Consider the following 17423-nt stretch of genomic DNA (forward strand, 5'->3'; position numbering starts at 1 on the left):
ATTAATTAGTTATTAAATTAGTGTGCTTGGATGTCTAAAAAACGGAATTTGGAATTGGATTTGAACTTCAAATTGAAATTGGATTTTAAATACATGAAATTGAAATTTCATTTTAGTGTTTGACAAAAAGTTAAAATATAATTTGGAATTTGATAGTATAAATTTTATATAAATGATATTTTGTAAAAATTTTTTGAAGAAAACTTAAAATTTATAACTAATATATATGCATTTATTATTTGAAATTATTTAATTATTTTTATAAACCCAAATCTCATGAAATCCCATGAAATCCGACCAATTTTATAAGGATTTCACTTAGTTAAATGAAATCCCATGAAATCCCATCAAATACCAATCCCGTTTTGTCAAACACTAAAATGGTGTTTTCAATTCCAAATTCCACCAAATCTCATGTAAATCCGGGATTCCAAACACATGCGTGGGAATAACAAAGAAAATTAAGTATTCATTGAGGTGTGAGAATTGAGAAAGGGTGAAAAGATAAAAACACAATTAAACCCATATATTTATAGGTAGTATAGATATAGATATATCAAACATATAATATATGATCCAGATATTACTTGCAAGATTTTTTTTTATATAAATATTGACGGGTAGCAAGTTCAAATTTAGTATTCGACCCACTTTGTCTAAAAAATCTCAAGTCGACTAGACATAAGACACTTTTAAAAATATATAAACAGAGGGCTACCCTCACTAGCCAATGTACACACTTTCATTTGAGTACTCTTGTTTTCGAAGACTATCATTACGATATTTGCTGACTTGAGTGTTAGAATGTATATGTCGGACAACCCGAAACCTCTATCGTTTTCGTGACGTAGGTGACAACTCATAAAATTTATTGTTTACCATCTTACCAGCCTATACGATTGCATACGAGACCATATGCAAGACTACGTATTAGACCAACATCGAGATTGTCTCTTACGAGACTATGATGATCCACCTATGAGCTTGCAACTTACTGGTCTACACTTACAAGATTGCGATTTACTGATATACGCTTACGAGGTTTCATTTACGAACGAGTTTGATTCAATTATATCTTTTAACTACATCAAATATATTATTTGAACTCAACCATTTTTACTTTTGTAGATAAATCATAAATGTGTCGATTTTAATTTGAATAATGTTGATAGCAAAAACGTAAGAAGCTATGTGATAAAATATTAAAATAATAAGAATGAAACACATCACTTTATTCGAAAAATTGAAAAAAAAAACATAAATTATGATAAAAAAGTAGTTTAATGAATGATGTTTTTATAATATTAGTTTTTGTCTATTTTTTTATATTTAAATATACATAAAAACTAATGTGAGACGGTTTCACGAGTCAGTTTGATAAAACATATCTTTTAATTAGGTCATCCATGAAAAAATATTATTTTTATATGTCAAACTGTTATTTTTTATTTTGTAAATATAGATAAAATTGATTCGTCTTACAGATAAAATTTATGAAACCATCTCAGAAGATCTTACTCGTAAGGATATTGGTAAATTTAACTAGAATTAAACAAGTTTAGGATATTTTTGGATTGAGACTAGTAATTAATTTACTATAAAAGGAAAACAATCAATTAAAGAGTCTTATTTCCAATTTATCATTCAAAAATTAAATATGAGATGCATTTAGAAAAAAAATAATGGAGTGTAAAGAACTTTTTTTTTTTTTTTTTTATTTTTATCATTGGACAAATGATATATTCAATATTTCAATTCCAAAAAAAATTATGTATTAAATCAGTATTATGCAAGGTGGCTTATCAAAAACTTTTCACATTAGATTTTCATTAATAATTTGGCTTCAAAATAAGTGTAAGGAATGTCTTTTTCTATTATATATATATATATATATATATATATAAATATATATATAAAATTTCAGCTAATTCAACTGAAATAACTTATTTTCAATTTTGATGGTTATTTCAATTTAAAAAAAATTCGACTGAAATAACTTATTTTTGTAAAATTTGGTTGGTTATCAACCAAGGTTCGGTCGATGCTGCCCTTAGGGTTGCTACCCAAGCAGGGGCGGATAGAGGGGGTGGCAGGCCTGGGGTGTAGCTCAGGCCTGCTTTTCGCCCATATTAGATATATACTTTATTTTAAAAAAAATCAGCCCAGACCTGACTTTGGACCATATTGGATATATATTTTATTTTTTTAAAAAATCATTTATATCTCCAGCCCAAATTATTAAACTCAACCCATATTTATGTATTACTTTTGATATATTCTATGAATTTTATTGATACATTGATTTTTCAAAAATATTAACCACCTCTCTCTATGAATTTTATTGATACATTAATTTTTTCAAAAATATTAGCCACCTTTCATTTATTTCTGGCTCCGCCCCAGTACCCAAGAACCGATCAAATGACTAGCATCAATTTGATTAGCAAATTGATCTGGACCGTTCATGCTTCCTTGGGGTAGCAAACCCTAAGGGCAGCATGAACTGGTCCTCAAATAAAAGAAACCGAATGTACAACCTTATCTTTTTAAAAAAATTATAAAATAATTATTCAAACGTATATTTATTTTTAAAACCATTATTCAAACATTTTAAAAAATTTATATATAGTTATAAATATGGAGCCTTATTATTTACTTTTATATGATATATAAGTAATTAAATAATTTTTTAATTAATTTTCCCCACAAATAATAATAAGAAGAAATATCTACCGAAGATTTTTGTAATATCTTTTAAAGGCCCAATAACCACTGAAGCTTTCTGGATAAACTAACTGATGAGTTCGTTGAGTCTCTTGATCTTCCCTTCAGGCTATAAACAATCATCCAAGAAAAATTTCTTGGACAAAATTTTGATTCATTCTCAATGAAGATTTTCTATTCGACATCGCAATCTAATCTTGTAAACCATAGTAATTCTTTAACCCATGATTTCAAATTCAGAACCCATTATTCCCATTGCCAAAATTCGTTTTTCTACAGTCTGTTTAACTCCGGAAATGGCAGCAAAATCAACGTGAGCTTTTCTTTTAGCAGAAAAAAAAGTGTTTCTTGTAAGCTTGAAACCTCCGAGAACGATAGAGGTGTGAGGGGTAGAAAAGAGAAGCTGCGGGTGCCCACTAAAACGAAGATTGCGGCACCTGAGCCGGGCGGAGCTCCGGTGGTTTCCGATAAGGGAGGCGGCGGGAGTGGCGGTGCTCCGCTCAAGGTGCCGCGAAGTAAGAAGGATGGTTCTTGGTTGCTGAAAGGGTTCTCAAGAAAGGCGTTGGCAGCGCTCTCGAATTTGCCTTTGGCTATTGCTGAAATGTTTGCCATTGCTGCCTTAATGGCACTAGGTATGCTGCATCTTCGTTTTATGATTGTTGTTTGGGATAAAAAATCGAATTTTTATGCATCAATTTTGTATAAATGTTGCACAGATGATGTTACGGTTTTGGGTTTTACATAATTTCAGTCGAGTGTGAAAAAAATTTGGGAAGTGATTCATTTAAGTAAATGGAAAATTAAGAAGCCACAGTATATGATTTTATCATCATGTTGTTTTTGTTGCCAGAAAGGCTTTATTATTGTTATTTTGTTATTATTATTTTTTTGGGGGCATTTTGCTTGGTTTTAGTCTTTTAGATACATTAATTGGTCTTGTGATCATTTTATAAGTTTATTTTTCCGGTAATTAATGCTGTGTATCTTTTGTTAGTACAAGTTGTTCTGCATTATAGATTAGACCAGCATAATCAGCATATTAGCTTTAGGTTTGGGATCGTTCGAGACTTCGAGTCATCATCTCTAATTTTTCTGATAACGTAAGAAAAACTTGTTACATGATTTTCATTTTTTTTTGAAAAATGAGGATTCTTGATATAATGTAAATTTGATCATATGACTTTTGTTGCTGTAGAGTGATAAATTCCTTGTGGCATTTCATTTGATCTCTTTACTATGTATCAGAGTATTCATTCTATACATTACTCCAGCTTCAGAGGTAAAACTTGGCATTTTTTTTGTTTTCGTTTCTTGCAGGAACAGTAATTGAGCAAGGTGAGGCACCGGAGTTCTATTTTCAAAAGTACTCTGAAGAGAACCCTGTCTTGGGATTCTTCACGTGGAGGTGGATTTTCGCCCTTGGTTTTGACCATATGTTTTCATCTCCGGTATTCCTCGGAACCTTAATTCTTTTAGGAGCATCGCTTATGGCTTGTACATATACGACACAGATCCCCATAGTGAAGGTAGCAAAAAGGTCTGATTTTGATGACTGTTGGTTTTTATCATCTGGATAGCCTTTAAGATGCTAGTATTTGGTAATGCCATATGTGTATCGTTTGCAGGTGGTCTTTCATGCATTCACCTGAGGCGATTCGTAAGCAGGAATATTCAGACACTTTACCCAGAGCTTCGATTCAAGATTTGGGGATCATTCTAATGGGTGCTGGTTATGAAGTATTATGCCATGTCCTTGAGTTTAGCTTTTGCTGATATTTTATTTCATTGATACTAGTAGGCTTTGATTATATTTAAAGAGTTTTGCTTCTAGGTGAGCTTAAAGATTTCTATTCATTTTCTACACTTGGTTGAACCAGAAAACATAGCTTATGCTTTTTTTTTTTTAAAAAAAATCTTTTGCCGTGACTATAGTGCTTGGGTGAAATAATTACCCCGAACTGCCATGTTGCGATGTCTGTTTGGCATAACGATGTACGATTTAAAATTTTTGAGTTCCAAAACTGCTATGAACTATTTTTCTTCTACCATGGTGGATTCTGCTCTATGTATCGACTGTTATTTTCCAGTTCTCGATCTCCTTATTTCAGAGCGGTAACTGCAGAATGATCACAATTGCTTCTTTTTAGGTATTCTTGAAGGGTCCCTCTTTGTATGCATTCAAAGGGCTAGCTGGGAGGTTTGCACCCATTGGAGTCCACTTAGCATTGCTCCTGATTATGGTCGGTGGAACTATAAGTGCTACTGGCAGCTTCAGGGGGTCAGTTACTGTTCCACAGGGTTTGAATTTTGTCATGGGAGACATACTTGAACCCAGTGGATTTTTATCTACCCCTTCAGAAACTTTCAACACCGAGGTTCATGTTAACAGATTCTACATGGATTACTATGATAGTGGAGAGGTAATAAGCTGAATCAATGAGTCTAAAACGCTGTGTCTTCCTTTTTCTTGATGTCATCACTGAAAATTTACTTTTTTTTCCCCAATCCTTCTGTTGGTGTCAGGTTTCACAGTTCCACAGCGATCTTTCACTTTTTGACATTAATGGCAAAGAGGTTATGAGGAAGACGATAAGTGTAAACAACCCTCTGAGGTACGGTGGGATCACCATATACCAGACGGATTGGAGCTTGTCGGCTTTACAAGTCATGAAAGATGAAACAGGGCCGTTTAATTTGGCTTTGGCGCCTCTAAAAGTCAACGGTGACAAAAAGCTTTATGGGACTTTCCTTCCTGTTGGAGACACTGATTCTACTAATCTTAAGGGAATGTATGTGCTTTGCTTGTTGTTTGACGAAATAAACTAAGGTTCTTGCACCTTTCTTATATATGATGCCAACTAAGTTTCTTGTAGATCAATGTTAGCTCGTGATATGCAATCGGTTGTTTTATACGACCAAGAAGGAAAATTTGCTGGAGTCAGGCGGCCCAACTCGAATCTTCCAATAGACATCGATGGTGTAAAAATTATTGTATTGGAGGCTATTGGTAGCACCGGCCTTGAACTAAAGGTGAGGTCGAAAATACTATACTACCGAGCATCCGCTTCTCATGCTCTCTCTTAATTTCAATGCTGATGGTGAATTTGTTTTCATGCAGATTGATCCCGGGGTGCCAGTTGTTTATGCTGGTTTCGGTTTTCTAATGCTCACTACATGCATAAGTTTCCTATCTCATACACAGGTAAAACAAATATGTTGGCTTTTGAATTTTGATAGATTCACAAACTCCATCACAGGAATTTAATAATATCTGCCTTTTATGTCCATGCCCGAATCGTTTTAAAGATTTGGGCGTTACAAGATGGAACAACTGTCGTTGTTGGAGGTAAAACAAATCGAGCCAAGGCTGAATTTTCAGACGACATGAATTTCGTGCTCGACCAAGTACCAGAAATAGTCGCGCCATCTACTTCTACACGAACTGACCATGTAAGTGGCTAGTTCAATGCTTTTTATTACAAAAGAAGCATGTTGGCGTCATTGAAGTTTGACAAAAATAATAACAAATCATCGAACCTTTGTCGAGTAATGGGGATGCCGGTGATCCGAGCGAGTTATATAGATGTTATGAAGCCGAAGCTTGATGAAGATAGAGTCACTTATATGTATTTTCTTGCTCGTATTTTTCTCTGTATTGCTTTCTTAGTACGTTGCACTTATTACATTGTATTTTTTAGCAGTTAATATACCATGTATGACCAGGAGTATATATATATATATAACACAAAAACTCATAGTATATATATAACAATATTTTAATTTTTTATTTGAAAGAGTTCATAGTATAATTTTTAAGTAAATAAGTTAATTGAAGCATCACACGAATAAATAAATGAAGAAAAAAAACACATTAATCTTATATAATAATGAAAGGATAACCATGTAAATTCACAATAAAACTTACATATTTTTAGTAGTAATAGATAGATAATATATATATATTTTTAAAAATACTAAGATTATTTTAATTTTTTATTTGAAAAAGTTCATATTATAATTTTTAAGTAAATAAGTTAATTGAAGAGTCACACAAATAAATAAATGAAGAAAAAACACATTAATCTTATATAATAATGAAATGATAACCATGTAAATTCACAATAAAACTCACATATTTATAATAGTAATAGATAATTGATATATATATATATATATATATATATATATATATATATATATATACTACATAATATATTATATTATATTATATTACATATATAAATATGTGAGTTCAATTATGAAAATACTTGATTGTCCCTATTTATTTAGCATTGTTAAAAAATTTATGGGGGTGTTGGTGTCATTTTGCATAGCTTGATTAAGACACTTTAATTCTTGCATTTATTTCTCCTATTAATGCAGTTTGGTTTTTAAGTATTCATTGTTTATAGCATATCTATCTATCTATTTTGATCTTTTTTTATTTTATTTTATCTATAAATATATGTTTTTAATTGTGAAAAGACTTCTTTGTCTTTATTTCTTTAACATTGTCAAAAATTATTATTTATTATTACTTTAAAATTCAAGTTATTCTTTTTTTATAGCATAGTAGAGTATGCTAAAATATAATAAAAAACTATCTAAAAGTATATAAGTTTAATGAAAAGACTTACTTGTTCCTTTTTTTTAGCATTGTCAAAAATTATTATTACTTTAAACATTCAAGTTATTCCTTCTATATAGCATAGACGTAGAGTATGCTAAAATATAATAAAAAACTATCTATAAATATATGAGTTTAATGAAAAGACTTATTTGTTCCTATTTCTATAGCATTATCAAAAATTATTATTAATTTAAAAATTCAAATTATTCCTTGTTTATAGCATAGTAGAATATGCTAAAATATAATCAAAACACTTGATATATATATATATATATATATATCTTCTTCTATCTTTCTTCTTCTTCTTCTTCTATATCTATCTATATTCTATTCTATATATATCTATCTTCTCTTCTACTAGCTTGTCCCTATTTTTTTAGCATTGTAAAAAATTGTAGGGGGGTGTTTGTGCCATGATCTCCATGTATTTTTTTTTTATGGTCACGATTAGTGCTTATAATTCTAATAAACATTAAAATCAGGTGAAATCAAAACATCTGGACCATTTTCTCTCATTGATATTTCTAAAGTTGTGTGCGCGTTTTGCTAAATTTTTTAGAATTTATTTAAGTTGGAAAACAAAAATATTTATTTAATTTTCTAGAAAAAGTTTAGACTATTTTAATTACAAGTACTAAATAATTTTCAATACTACTCCTCGTGGGAACGATACTCTATTAATCACTTTATTAAAATTTGACACCATGCACTTGTGGACACAAAAATACGCAACAAGTTTTTTATATAAATATAATCACTTTATTAAAACTTGACACCATGCACTTGTGGATACAAAAATACGCAACAAGTTTTTTATATAAATATGTGAGTTCAATTGTGAAAAGACTTGATTGTCTCTATTTATTTAGCATTGTTAAAAAATTTAGGGCTAATTGCATCCACACCCCCTGTGAAAAGTCTAAAAGGCATAAAACCCCTTAAAAAATATTAACAGGCTAATGCATCCATCAGTTTTTTAAAATGTAGCACATTTCACCCCTATGTTATACAAACTCGGGCACATTTATACCCTCTCATAGGGGTTTTTATGCTAATTTTTTTAAAACATAGGGTCTAACATGCTATTAATTTTACATAGGGGGTTTTATGCCTTTTAAACTTTTCACAGGGGGTGTGGATGCAATTAGCCCAAAAATTTATGAGGGTGTTGGTGTCATTTTGCATAGCTTGATTAAAACAATTTAATTCCTGCATTTATTTCTCCTACTCTTGCAATTTGGTTTTTAAGTTATTAATTGTTTATAACATATCTATCTATCTATTCTTCTTCTTTTATTTTATTTTATCTATAAATATATGATTTTTAATTGTGAAAAGACTTCTTTGTCTCTATTTCTTTAACATTGTCAAAAATTATTATTTATTATTACTTTAAAAATTCAAGTTATTCCTTCTTTGTAGCATAGTAGATTATGCTAAATAATAAAAAACTATCTAAAAGTATATGAGTTTAATGAAAAGACTTGCTTGTTCCTATTTCTTTGACATTGTTAAAAATTATTATTACTTTAAACATTCAAGCTATTCCTTCTGTTTGACATAGTAGAGTATGCTAAAATATAATAAAAAAACTATCTATAAATATATGATTTTAATGAAAAGACTTACTTGTTCCTATTTCTATAGCATTGTCAAAAATTATTATTAATTTAAAAATTCAAGTTATTCTTTGTTTATAGCATAGTAGAATATGCTAAAATATAATCAAAACACTTGATATATATATATATATATAAATTTATCTATATCTTTCTCTTTTTCTATCTTTCTTCTTCTTCTATATCTATCTATATTCTATTCTATATATATATATATATATCTTGTCTTCTACTAGCTTGTCCTTATTTTTTAAGCATTGTTAAAAATTGTAAGGGGGTGTTGATGCCATGATCTTCATGTATTTTTTTATGTTCACGATCAGTGCCTATAATTCTAATAAACATTAAAAATACTAGCATATTGCGACACACATAATAATTATGTTATGTAAAAAATTAGATAATGTAGTAGTTTATTTAAAAAATAATCTATATCTATATAATATAAAATTGTAAATTTACTTGGTTAACCACGATTTATCATTTTGATATTTTTGGCATTAAATTTAAATTTTTGGCACAAAAATGCCAAATTATTCATATTAATATATAGTATAATATAATAAATTTTAAAATTATTATAAATAATACAATATATAATAATAATAAAATTTATGAAATACATAATTCATAAAATTTAAAATATATTTTACCTAGATTTCAAATTTGTAGTTATCGGAAAAAAACCGTTTTTGGTATGGCTCGGTCAACCGAAAGAAAAAACAAATTGAATCGAAAAAAACATGACAACTAAAACTAGAATTTCAATTTTGGTTCGGGTGATTAACCGAAACGTAAATATCAATCATGCGAGACAATTCGTCTTGAATCCATAAGAATGAGCTATCCATGGGGTCATTGATGTAAAAAAGACAATATATTTCAATTTAGGAAGATTTCTAACTTGTATTTAACAAAAAGTATTATTTTCAAATTATTCATAAATGATGAAATTTATATCCGTGAAATAAACAAGAATGGTTTTTGATTTGGTTCAGTTAACTGGCAAAAATGAATTGATTGAAAATTTAAAATAAAAAAAACTCAAAAATCGAATAATCGATTTCGATTTGGTTTGTGCTGTTAACCGAACTGTAAATTCTCTCTTGACACATGTTTTGAATACACAAGAATTATTCATCCACGGGGACATTGAAAGTAATCTATATGGCACTTGTGACACATCTATTTATGTCAGAGTACTGGATATATAATTTCTCAAGATATATACTTACCTCCTTGAGTAAAAATAGTTGATAATACACAATATATAGCTAGCTTGATCGAACTAAATCATTTTCTTATTGGGCTAGAAATTGAGAGAAATCATTTTTTTTCCCAGTGGGAGGCTCGCATGACATATTATTAGCTCAGTGGTACAACGCAAACTTGACAATTGTGTCGGTTATCCCGAGAAAATATTTCAACCCGAGCCCGTTTATAATGGGTCTACCCGTTGTGGCCCAAAATGTCAATATACAGCCCGATCCGAAATACGTTGGGTCTTTGTTATAACCAGGGCTGGTCTTCATGGGCCGACCCGATCTGGGCCTTATGTGCCGCATGTGGCCATTTCTATTACAAGTAGGACTCAGATGCATATAGGATAAGCTTGATCATTTACAGATATTCACGAGATAGGGATAAATTTTAAGAGTGGCCCAATGAATGAGGAGTCTTACCTCAGGACTAGTTCTACTTCGATTGGGTAACTTGCTCCTCCTATCCCTATAAATATAGGTACTGTTATTGTTTTATTCATTCATCAACACTCACTCCCACTTTTACATTCACACACTAATATTATCTTATTTTCGCATTCATCATACTCTCTGCCTTCAAAACACTGACTTAGGCATCGGAGGGGTCACACCGAAAACACATTCGGCGCCCCCCTGACCTAGTTGTTGCTCGTGCAGAAAACACTGGTACCCGACCCGACCTACTTCAATAGAGGAATTGGAGGATCCATTCTACCAGACCAAACCCGAGATAAAAAATAAACTTCATCAATTGGCGCCGTCTTTGGGAATTTGAAAACAAAGGGTTAAAATGGTGAGTACAAGAAAAGAGAAGAAGAAACAAATTTCAGATTCTCGCATGGCTTGTGCATCAGAAATCTGCGAAAATCATTGAAATTAATTTAACCGTCGGATCGGGTTCAAATTATGTATTCATATTCATTAATTTGTTTTCTAGGATCTGAACGGTGGAGATCGTGATTGGCGGCTTCTAGAATCAGATCTAGGCCGCCGAACAGATGCTTCTTGCTCGCACAACTCGCATGGCTTGCATGTCTGAATCTTGAAAAAATCATATAAATTAATTGAACCGTCGGATCGGGTTCAAATTTTGTGCATATTCATTAATATTTTTTCTAGGATCTGAACGGTGGAGATTGTGATTGGTGTCTTTTAGAATCAGATCTAAACCTCCAAACAGACGCTGCTTGCTCGCACAGCTTCTATGTGTTCTTCTCATGGCTTGCATATCTGAATCTTGAAAAATTCATATAAATTAATTGAACTGTCGGATCGGGTTCAAATTTTGTATGCATATTCATTGATATGTTTTCTAGGATCTGAACGGTAAAGATCTTGATTGGTGTTTTGTAGAATCAGATCTAGACCGCCAAACAGACGCTTCTCGCTCGCACAACTTCTATGTGTTCTTCGCATGGCTTGCATATCTGAATCTTGAAAAAATCATATAAATTAATTAAATCATTGGATCGGGTTCAAATTTTGTATGAATATTTATTACATATTATCAGGGATATGAACAGTGGAGATCGTGATTTGTGACTTGTAGAATCAGATCTAGACCTCCGAACAGACGCTGCTCGCTTGCACAACTTCTATGTGTTCTTCGCAGGGCTTGCATATCAGAATCTTGAAAAAATCATAGGAATTAATTGAACCGTCGGATCGAGTTCCAATTTTTATGCATATTTATGATCACGTTATAAAGTATCTGAACGATGAAGATCTTGTTCTGAGTTTTGGTGCTTGGGGAAAGGTGGCTCGAACCTCCGAGATGCAACATAATCTGCTCCTATAATTTTTTAGGCGTGTTCTTGAAAAATCATTCCGAAAAATCTAACCGTTGAAATTATTTGAAATTTTTATCATGAGTTCGGAACATCTTGATACACATTCTGGATAGTGGAGATCAATTTTCGCTTGCTACATCAAGTCGGTTCTTTGGTCAAAGAATAAAAGATGTTATCTTACAATACATCCAAAGACATGTCATCGACAACACATTAACGAGATAAATATTTCAATTATCCTTATGTTGGAATTAAATTATTAAATTTTTATTTTTGAAATTTATTATTATTATTTAAATAATATTCTGAGGCATTTCCTACTATCAAAATTATATGTTTGTCTTCTTGTGATCATATTTGTTGGACTTCTATTGCCTTGTTTTTTTTTTGTTTGGGTCTTTTTACAGATATCGGGCATGTAATCTCGCAGTAAGGCCTTAATCTATTATATCGGACATGCAATCTAGCAATAAGACCCTATCATATCGGGCGTGCAATCTCGCAGTAAGGCCCAATTATATTATAGCGGGCATGCAAGCTAGCATTAAGGCCCAATTATATCATATCGGGTGTGCAATCTCGCTGTAAGACCCTAGGCATGCAATCTAGCAATAAGGCCCAATCTGTGGTTCAACACTTCAAAAAGCCCAGACAGGTCTGACACTCAAAGTCCACTTCAGTGACCCACATCAGTGGTATCCAAAGCCCAGATAGGTCTGGCACTCAAAGTCCATTCCAGTGGCCCACATCAGTGGTATCCAAAGCCCAGATAGGTCTGACACTCAAAGTCCACTTCAGTGGCCCACATCAGTGGTATCCAGAGCCCAGGCATGTCTGGCACTCAAAGTCCACCTCAGTGGCCCACATCATTGATATCCAAAGCCCAGACAAGTCTTACACTCAAAGTCCACTTCAGTGGCCCACATCAGTGGTATCCAAAGCCCAGGCAGGTCTGGCACTCAAAGTCCACTTCAGTGGCCCATATAAGTGGTATCCAAAGCCCAGACAGGTCTGACACTCAAAGTTCACTTCAATGGCCCACATCAGTGGTATCCAAAGCCCAGGCAGGTCTGCCACTCAAAGTCCACATCAGTGGCCCCACATCAGTGGTATCAAAAGCCCAGACAGGTTTGACACTCAAAGTCCACCTCAGTGGCCCACATTAGTGGTATCCAAAGCGCAGGCAGGTCTGGCACTCAAAGTCCACTTCAGTGACCCATATCAGTGGTATCCAAAGCCCAGACAGGTCTGGCACTCAAAGTCCACTTCAAAAGTCCACATCAGTGACATCATAAATCCACGTTAGTGGTGTTATCAAAAGCCCGACCAAGCTCGGAATATATCACACAATTCGTGATCACACTCAAAAGCCCGACAAATCTCGGCACTCACCACGCACTTCGTGGTCAAATATAAAACCCGACCAGCTCGGCTCCTACCACGCACTTCGTGGTCAAATAAAAATCCCGACCAGCTCGGCTCCTACCACGCAATTCGTGGTCAAACTAAAAAGCCCGACCAGCTCGGCACAATGTAATTGTCTCAAAATTCTTCGAAAAATAATCTTGTTTGACCATTGTTGGAAAGTGTATGGTCCTGTCATCACAGAGTTCATGATTTTTACTTATGCTCGGTCTTCATAGTTTTCACGTAATACCAGAGTGGTCACCATCCGGTTCGGGAATATTATGGGCATTTGGTTAATTTAAGAGTTCTTACATGGACTCGAGATATGACCAGACCACATGGTCTAAACTTCTTACTTTTTTTTGACCAGAAGGGGGAGGTACTATTGTTATCCCGAAAAAATATTTCAACCCGAGCCCGTTTATAATGTGTCTACCCGTTGTGGCCCAAAATGTCAAGATACAGCCCGGTCCAAAATACGTTGGGGCTTTATTATAACCAGGGCTGGTCTTCATGGGCCGACCCGATCTGGGCATGATGGGCCGCATGTGGCCTTTTCTAGTGCAAGTAGGACTCAGATTCATATAAGATAAACTTGATCATTTATAGATATTCACGAGATAGGGATAAGTTTTAAGAGTGGTCCAATGAATGAGGAGTCCTACCTCAGGACTAATTCTACTTCGATTAGGTAACTTGCTCCTCCTATCCCTATAAATACAAGTACTGTTATTGTTTTATTCATTCATCAACACTCACTCTCACTTTTACATTCACGCACTCATATTCTCTTGTTTTCGCATTCATCATACTCTCTGACTTCAAGACACTGACTTAGGCATCGGAGGAGTCACGCCGAAAACACCTTCGGCGCCCCCGACCTAATTGTTGCTCGTGCAAAAAACAGTGGTACCCGACCCGACCTGCTTCAATAGAGGAATTGGAGGATCCATTCTACCAAACCGAACCCGAGATAAAAAATCGACTTCATCAGTGTCATTGTGATTTGTTTCTGGGTTGTGAAAGCTCTTAGTCGCATGAATAGTTCAATGTGTGCATCGTGCCTGGCCTTGAGATGTTGATCATCCAAGAAACATTAGCATGGTGTAATCTTCCTGTTCGAATCGAGGTTTGGGGTTTTTGACGCAGATAAGTATTTTTATTGAAATGTCCGTACATAATTAATGGAATATTTAGAATATCTAAATTCTCTGATAAACATATTCTTTCAATATCGATATGAATGATAGTTCCTCACGTTGTGCTATAGCAAGAGCCCCTGGTTTCGAAGTTTTTTTGTTGTTCCAACTCCGTATAAACAATACATTTCTCGGCTCTAATGGTCCTGTAATACATAGTTTTACAACATGTTTTTATTTTTATTTATTTTTTGAAAAAGACGTGTTTTTATTTTTGACTCACTATTTTTATAAATTTTGGTTATTTATCACAATCTTTGAAAATGTAAATTTTTTACTCCATGACCATATTTATCTTCGCTAAGTTACTTATGTATATTTTGTCTGAATTATTTTATTTATAACTCTCGTTCGATTTTTTATATATTCCTTTGTTTTAAAAGAAATTAATTTTCTTTACATTATCGAATAAAATATTTATATTTCTAATTTAAATCCATTTTAAAAAGTATTATATTTTTTTGTCATAGATAAGATTGTAATTAAAAAAATGTATTGATTTTTTGACTTATTTATACCTCAATACTTATGTTTAGTCGATTGAACTTTTTTGGTTAATGTTTTTATTACTAAAATTTTAAATAATATCGAAACATAAATCAAGATATTAATTTTAATCATCAAATTGATTACGAAAACTGATTGTATTAATTTTAAAGTTCAAAGACACAAATATTAAATAGAAATATTTATGGACAACAAAAATTTATAGATATTTAAAATAAAAATTTCACATCACACTTCTTTTCTTATTAATCAATTTATTAACTATTCTATTACAATTATAAATATATGAGTAACAATTGTGAATTAATTTAAATATTTTTTACGCACTATTTTTCTATTTCTCTGTTGTCCATTTTTATATCTTATGCATATATTACTTATTATTTTTTATTCTTATTCGAGTTTCTCTTAATAAATAATTTAACTTATTTAATACACAACATTTTCTATTAATTTTACAAAATAGTTTATGTATACTTGAAATTTAAAAAGTTCCATAGTTTACTTTATTTTTGCTATTAATCTATCTATTATCAATTTTATTACTATTATAAATATCTGAGTAATAATTGTGAAATAACATAAATGTTTTTGTTTTTTACACACTATTTTTCGTTGTTCACTTTCATATTTTGCGCATCTACTATTTATTACTTGCTCATTTTCTTATTTGAGTTCATCGAGACTTCGTAGATTAAATTTGTCCCAAAATAAACGACATTTAAAAAGAGTTTAACATGTGTCTTTGTCTTCTTTTCAAAAATAGTGCAGTACCACGGATGTCATTTTGACTTTAGCAAAATATGAAAATCAACGGCTCCTTTAATCCTTTTGTATTTAGTGAGAATATTTTCGAACAATCCTTGAGTACATCAGATCGAATGTTATACGCAATATTTTTCTGTTCAAACTGGTTTGCCTGTTCAACACAGCTTTGTAGAAACTTCCGAGTCTTGAAATGCTGAAAGTAAATAACTCTCTTTACTTCGCTTGTTTATTAAAACATTTCATCTGTTCCTGGATTTGGTTTTCAACTTCTTGGAGATTCAGGTTGATTGAAGTTTGGGTACTGGAAGGAGCCACAATTATAGTTTTCTTTCATTTGATTTTGAATTGTTCCAATCTAAAATCTGTTTTGACAACATTTTTCCCCGTGATCACAATTCAATATCGTATCGTAGAGATTGAGATAGGTGTAATAAGAGAGAGTTGAATTGCTCGAGTGATCACATGTTTGATCAGCTTGGATTTCTTTTTCTTCTTTGGGTGATGAGTCTTGGGAGGCCTGGTCTGCTTCTTCTGAGCCGGTTACTCAGCTTAACTTCATTCTGTCTCGACAACCAAGTCCTCCTTAGGTATAGATTCTTGGCCCGATAATTTGTATTGGATCTCTCATTCAAAATCTCATGCATGTGAAGAGTTGAATTACCACCCAACTGAATGTCAAAATTCTTCAAATTACAAATGATTTGGGTAATGAACCCTTGAGATTGCAACTACGGATGATGATCACATAATGAGATTTTTGAACAAAACTTCAGACAAGTTGATATGGATCCAGCAGTGATAACAGTCGTCACATCCAGCTTTTCCATGGTGATGGTATCAAACGACCCGCTTTCACCAAAATATACTTTGCTACAATATCACCAAGAAGTATGTACTCCATCTTTATGCATTTTTTCTTGCATGATTACTTGATAGGAACATTTGTTATGGAGTATATTGACTACATTTCTTCTCGAAGTTGCCTAGAAATTTGGGAGGTGTGGGTAGAGCAAATGCCTCGATGAATGAATCCTTAGTAATGGAGAATGATATCCCACCAATAGATCTTTCTACTATATCAGACCTGGAAAAATTTGAGCGACACCTATTTGTAGATCTGGTTTCCACAGCTCAAAAATTTTTGCATCCCAGATGCTTATAGAGATAACAACATCTCTATCATATCAGCATCCTGTAGGTCGTACAAAGTGTGAAAGTCGACCTAAAGAATATTTTGGGTGATTGGAGACATGGTTGCAACAGAAATTTGTGCAATGAAGAACATTGAGTACTTAAAGTAGATAGATATTCTTAAGAACAAAAATTCCAACTATTGTTAAGAACAATAAGAATAAGAGATTGAGTTTTAAAATATTGAGTATATATACGTTCACTTAGGTAAATTTTTCGGTCCACGTGGTTACATGTTTAAAATTTTATAAGGTAAAGGGAAATTTAAAAAAATAGTAAAAAATAAAACATAAAATAAAATAAAATAAAAATAAAAATTAGTAAAT

The 17423-nt window shown here is 32.4% G+C and overlaps 1 protein-coding gene across 1 annotated transcript; it reads left to right on the plus strand.

The window, feature by feature from the left end:
- The first annotated feature begins 2776 nt into the window (after positions 1-2776).
- On the plus strand, positions 2777-6511 carry LOC140864998 (cytochrome c biogenesis protein CCS1, chloroplastic). The gene is made up of 8 exons (XM_073269470.1): positions 2777-3356; positions 4042-4261; positions 4350-4461; positions 4872-5144; positions 5248-5513; positions 5598-5754; positions 5843-5926; positions 6031-6511. The coding sequence occupies exons 1-8, from the start codon at positions 2888-2890 to the stop codon at positions 6184-6186; spliced, it is 1737 nt and encodes a 578-aa protein (XP_073125571.1). The 5' UTR covers positions 2777-2887; the 3' UTR covers positions 6187-6511.
- Positions 6512-17423: the final 10912 nt, after the last annotated feature.

Source organism: Henckelia pumila, chromosome 4 (assembly GCF_033568475.1).
Source record: "Henckelia pumila isolate YLH828 chromosome 4, ASM3356847v2, whole genome shotgun sequence".
Lineage (NCBI taxonomy): Eukaryota > Viridiplantae > Streptophyta > Magnoliopsida > Lamiales > Gesneriaceae > Henckelia > Henckelia pumila.